The sequence below is a fragment of the Thermobia domestica genome, chromosome 15 (genome assembly GCF_964235325.1).
Source record: "Thermobia domestica chromosome 15, izTheDome1.hap1.1, whole genome shotgun sequence".
NCBI lineage: Eukaryota > Metazoa > Arthropoda > Insecta > Zygentoma > Lepismatidae > Thermobia > Thermobia domestica.
In genome coordinates this window covers 67,548,721-67,554,816 of record NC_137468.1, presented here as the reverse complement: position 1 = coordinate 67,554,816, position 6,096 = coordinate 67,548,721, and the positions used below count along the sequence as shown (strand labels likewise).

Genomic DNA, 6,096 nt, shown 5'->3' with positions numbered 1-6,096 from the left:
TTATGACGATTGGAACATTCCCAAGGACACTGTTCTAGCAGATCCTACTTTTAATACGCCTGGAGACATAGATATTCTGTTAGGTGCGGAAGTATTCTACATAATTATGAAGTCAGGACACAAAACACGGCCAGGTGATTTTCCAGTGCTTCAGGAAACAGAATTGGGATGGATCGTGGCAGGACGCATTCCTCAAGAACGTGACCCCCATATTCCATTAACAACATGTTTTGTGAAGACAAACATAGATCTACAGCAACAACTATAAAAATTCTGGGAACTAGAAGAAATTACTGTTACACCTAGATCAAGCGAAGAACTTGCATGTTAGCGACATTTCGTTCAGAACACAACAAGAGATCATAAAGGGCATTTCATTGTACGATTGCCTTTGCTTGAAGACCGTACAGTTTTAGGCGATTCTTATCAGCATTCATTGGTTAGATTAAAGCAATTGGAAAGAAGATTCGATCAACACCCGGATTTTGAAGCTAAATATACAGAATTCATGCAAGAATATGAAGATCTTGGTCACATGGTAAGGATAGATGAGCGTAAAAAGGAGGACGTCAGCGTTGCATACTATTTGCCACATCATGCAGTTTTTAAGCCTACAAGCTCTACAACGAAGCTCCGTGTAGTGTTTGATGCTTCAGCAAAATCTGACAGCGGAAAAAGCCTCAATGACATTCTCTTAGTTGGTCCTACAATACAGCAAGATTTATTTTCTATCATTTTGCGCTTTAGAACTCATTCGGTGGTATTCACTGCAGATATCGCTAAGATGTATCGCATGGTAAATGTTCATCCAGAAGACACGCCATTACAACGTATATTATGGAGAAGATCTAGAAATGAACCGATTCAAGTTTTTGAGTTGAAAACACTAACGTATGGTACGGTATGTGCTTCATTTGTGGCCACAAGATGCCTACAACAATTAGCAGACGAAGAAGAGCATAATTACCCTGTAGCAGCAGAAATATTACGTCGAGATTTCTATATTGACGATGTTTGTAGTGGCATGAGCAACATACAGCAAGCTCTAGAGGTCCAGAAGCAATTGATAGAGTTACTGGGAAAGGGATGTTTTACACTTAGGAAATGGAGTTCGAATGATCCAAGGTTATTAGAATCCATCTCGCCAGAGCTTCGAGAAGTGCAACGTCCAATCCAGTTCCACGAAGGCCAAGGCGTCAAGGCATTAGGATTGTCATGGCATCCAGACAAGGATATATTTCTCGTTGAAAGCAAGACGTCAACAATGAAGGTTCAAGAGTGCATTACTAAACGCCAGGTTGCTTCAATCATTGCCTCTATATTCGATCCATTAGGAATAATTTCACCAGTTGTCATTTCATACAAAATATTTTTGCAAGAATTGTGGCGGCAAAAGGTTCAATGGGACGACAGTATACCAATGGAATTAGCAAAGAAATGGACTAAATTGTACAAGCAACTTCCACTAATCAATCAGATTAAATTCGACAGATATGTACTCGTTGAAGGAAACATAGCGGAGATTCGGATCCATGGTTTTTCAGATGCTTCTCAAAGAGCATATGGAGCCTGCATTTATATGCGATCGATCAATCAACAAGGAGAAATATCAGTTAAGTTATTATGTGCTAAATCACGTGTGGCCCCAGTCAAGAAAATCACTTTCCCACGTCTGGAGTTATGTGCAGCAGTTGTTTTGGCAAAATTAGTTCACAAGATTTTACCGAATTTAAAATTGAACATAAGTAGCGTCCATCTATGGACTGACTCCCAAATCGTGTTGGCATTGCTAGCTTCTCCGTGCAACAAATGGAAACCTTTCGTGGCCAACAGAGTAGCTCAAATTCAAGACTTAACTGACGTTAGCTGTTGGAAACATGTAACTTCTTCAGACAACCCTGGAGATTTGATTTCAAGAGGAATAGATGCAGTTTCCATAAAGGACAATTCATTATGGTGGCACGGTCCACAATGGCTTTCTAGCTTACAATCTAATTGGTCAGTCACAAGTAAGGATTCACTGCAACCAGATCAAGTTCCAGAGAGTAAGGGAACCATAACATTGACAGTCACTTTAGACAATTGGTGCAATGAAACCATAACAAGATTCTCAAAATTGTCAAGGTTAGTTAGGACAATAGCATATTGTAGACGTTTTGTTCATAACATCAGACACAAGCAAAACAAACTAACAGAAGATCTTTCAGTACAAGAACTCCATACAGCGCTCCATGTTTGCATCAAATGGACACAAGAAATTGGGTTTCACAGCGAATTGCAACATCTTCGTGATGGAAACATTGTTCCGTCAAGAAGTAAATTGAACAATTTACATCCATTTTTAGATAGTGAAGGCATGATCCGAGTTGGAGGAAGATTGGAGAATAGTCAGCTTCCATTTGACGCCAAACATCAAATAGTTCTGCCTTCAAACCAACACTTGACAAAACTTATAGTTGAAGCAGAACACTTAAGATTACTTCATGCTGGACCCCAATTATTAATATCATCACTACGCCAGAAATATTGGATCATCAGGTGCAAACAGGTAGTAAAACAAGTGATCCATCATTGCTTCACATGTTTCAAGTTAAAAGCCAGTGGTTCAAAACAACTTATGGGACAGTTGCCAGCAGCTCGTGTGCAGCAAGCCAGACCATTCCTAAACGTAGGCGTGGACTACGCTGGAGCGTTTTACATAAAATCAGGAGCAGTTAGAAATAGATCTGTACGTAAGGCATATGTTGCGTTATTTGTTTGTTTATCCACCAAGGCAATACATCTGGAATTGGTAACAGATCTTAGTGCGCAGTCATTCATAGCAGCTTTACGCAGATTCATAGCCAGACGAGGAAGATGTCTCAATATATACAGCGACAATGGCACAAATTTCGTTGGAGCCAACAACGAATTGAAAGAATTGTATCAGCTGTTTTCATCAGATCCTTTTAGTTCTCAAATTCATGATTTTACATCGACCGAAGGAATTCAGTGGCACTTCATACCACCAAATTCGCCGCATTTTGGAGGACTATGGGAAGCCGGTATAAAATCAATGAAATACCATCTAATTCGTATTACAAAAGGTGCAGTGTTAACATATGAAGAGTTTGCAACATTACTCACACAGATTGAGGCCTGCCTCAACTCTCGACCACTTACAGTGCTATCAAGTGAGCCTAACGACATCAGTGTTCTCACCCCTGGACATTTTTTAATTGGAGAAGCACTTACAGCTTTACCAGAGCCTAACCTCACCGATCTACCATACAACCGCTTATCTCGTTGGCAGAAGATACAACAACTAAAACAACACATTTGGAAGAGATGGTCCCGAGATTATTTACATGGTCTTCAACAACGCTCTAAGACAACTTCACCGCAACACAATCTCAAGGTCGGAGATGTAGTTTTGCTGATTGAAGACAACGTTCCTGCATTGCAGTGGAAATTGGGCATCATTGAAGAAGTGTTCCCAGGAAAGGATTTCTTAGTTCGTGTAGTAACAGTTCGTACTACAACTGGAACATATAAACGTTCCATCAACAAACTAGTTGCATTACCATATAACAAGGATTAGAATTGAGATTTGAGTAATCTAAAAATGAGTACAGTTCTTCAAGTTTTGTGTTTGTTTCGTTTTTTATATGTATCATTTTGTTTTATTTGGTCAGACCTTAGCTGACCAACAGGGGGGAGTATGTTTGGGATTATTTGTGTGTTTAACAGTGTGTGTGCCTTGAGCTGGCAACAGTGTTCAAGTTGCTTAACGCTTTTCTATTGTTGGGTGTGTGTGAATGTGGAGGCAGCAAGAACATGAAGTTTTGGTGGACCATATATCATGGTCGAAGATCATATACCACAGCACAAACAATAAGCCATCCTATCAAAATTATTTACAACTAAGGACCTTGTGAACATGTTTATTCTCGTGTATTATTTTTGTGTGCAAACTGAAGGTGTAATCATTAAATACAGTGAATTTATATTTGGTTGCATTCATGTGGTGTACGAATCAAGCCTTACAGTCCACTAGTATGAATATTGTTTTTAACATTGTTATTGTACTTTAGTGAAGTTACAAATATATACATTCATATTGTATACTATCCCTTTAGCAGCACAGGTCCTAAACCCAACAGAATAAGACGGTTGTTTTGCCAACTGCAATCATTGGTCCTATATTGTAACTATAGGTAGACGCTATACCGTGCATTTGTCCCGAAAAAACTCTTAAATGAACTCGTACAAAATAAGTAAAATTGCGAGAGTGGGAGTACGAGGTCGAAACAGTTGGATAAATGATGGCAAATTGGAGGTTGTCCAATGTATATTTTACATTGAGCCAACGTACAATAACTTCGTTTTTGGGAATACCAATTCGCAACCGTGTCTGATTATTAACCTCCGTAAGGTTTACCAAGTGTGTTTTTAGGAATAATGTTCCCAAGCACCCTACTCTCTGCAAAATTTTGATTTATGTGTGTTTGTTCTGTAAAAAAACAAACCAAAACTCTCGAAGAGGGTCATTCCGTACCAGTCTTCGCAAAAATCTGCGCAACGTAAAATAAAAGTCGTTATAACTGCTATGTTAATTACCACATATTTGTTGATTTAGGATTTATCTTGGTTGTAACAAGGAAAAAACAATGTAAAGTTTATACTAATATATTATATCAGTGACTGCTTATAGTTGAATATTATCATAAAGTATTTTACACACTCATATCTCTTATAGCACCCTTTCAGTGCTCACCATCTTCCAACAACTGAACATCGCTGTACACGCATATATATATATATATATATATATATATATATAGTAACCATCTCTTACAATATCCCTCCTTACGTGGGTAACGATTAACAACTTGGCTGTTAACCTTTCTCATTTTTCATTGCTTCTGTATGTCCTAGTTCCTTACAAACATTTTCGTTTTGTTTACATTCTTCTTCAATAAATCAGCTTCTATTTTTTTTTTTTTTAAATTTTCAGTGTTTTAGTACAATATTTCCTTTGTTCACATCACTTCTTTGAAAATATCGTTTTTGGTTAATATGTTCCATTTTGGCACTTGCACAATTACTTTATACCCATACACCAAATCCAATGGTTGCCTTGCTAATTGTTTCAATACATATTAGTCTTACGCTACTTCCTAGCTCTGACGATAAATTAGATATCCAATTTGTTTCACATACACCATTACACACAATGCCATTATTTCTGCTTCACATGTTCTCAACGCAGTTAAATTCTATTTTTCGCTTTTCCAGCTTGGTACCCATTTCTCGGTTTTTACAATGTTATCGGAGTATAATTTGGCATCTTTTATAATATTCCAACTTGCATCTCTGATGGCAGTTAATTTACCGTATTCTATTTCATAATTTAATGAGTAAATCTTTTGTGTCTTGTAAGTATCTCATCATCTTTTTAAATGTATTTTACGCGGATCATTGTTGTACTTGACAAGTAACTTACAACGAATGCCGTATCAGGTCTAGTACATATTTATACGTATATACACATCAGTGAGCCTATCATTTCCATGTAGAGTTTTTAATATTTTTAGATGTTCCTACAGGTTTACAATCTTGCAATATGTATTTTCATAGCAATTTTCAAATGATTTTTCTATGTGAAATTTTGTACCCATTTTTCTTTTGTTTATTTCTGACCCTAGAAATATATATTCTCGTTTACATTTTCATGTACATGAAAATGTTTACATAATTGATCAATGATTTCATTACATATCTCACTGCTCTCTGTTATTAGGTTAAATCATTTATCTCTCTCTCTCTCTCTCTTCGCCCTCTCACACACACACTCTCTCTCTCTTTCTATATATATATATATATATATATATATATATATATATATATATATATAGGGGAAGGCATTGTACCTGTGAACACTTTTAGAGTCTTCGAATCAGTACTTTTCCCCCAATTTTGGTCGTACATTTGATGTGTCATCTGTTTGCTATCAGATAGGATGATCTTTAAATGTGTTACATAATTACAATAGCTTTTATAAGATAAAATAAGAACAAATCCGTTTTGTTCACATGTACATTATGGTCGTGTACC

At 36.9% G+C, this 6,096-nt stretch overlaps 1 protein-coding gene across 1 annotated transcript; it reads left to right on the top strand.

Moving 5' to 3' along the window:
• Positions 1-508: 508 nt before the first annotated feature.
• On the top strand, positions 509-3,580 carry LOC145671515 (uncharacterized). The gene has a single exon (XM_081740704.1). The coding sequence runs from the start codon at positions 509-511 to the stop codon at positions 3,578-3,580; it is 3,072 nt and encodes a 1,023-aa protein (XP_081596830.1).
• Positions 3,581-6,096: the final 2,516 nt, after the last annotated feature.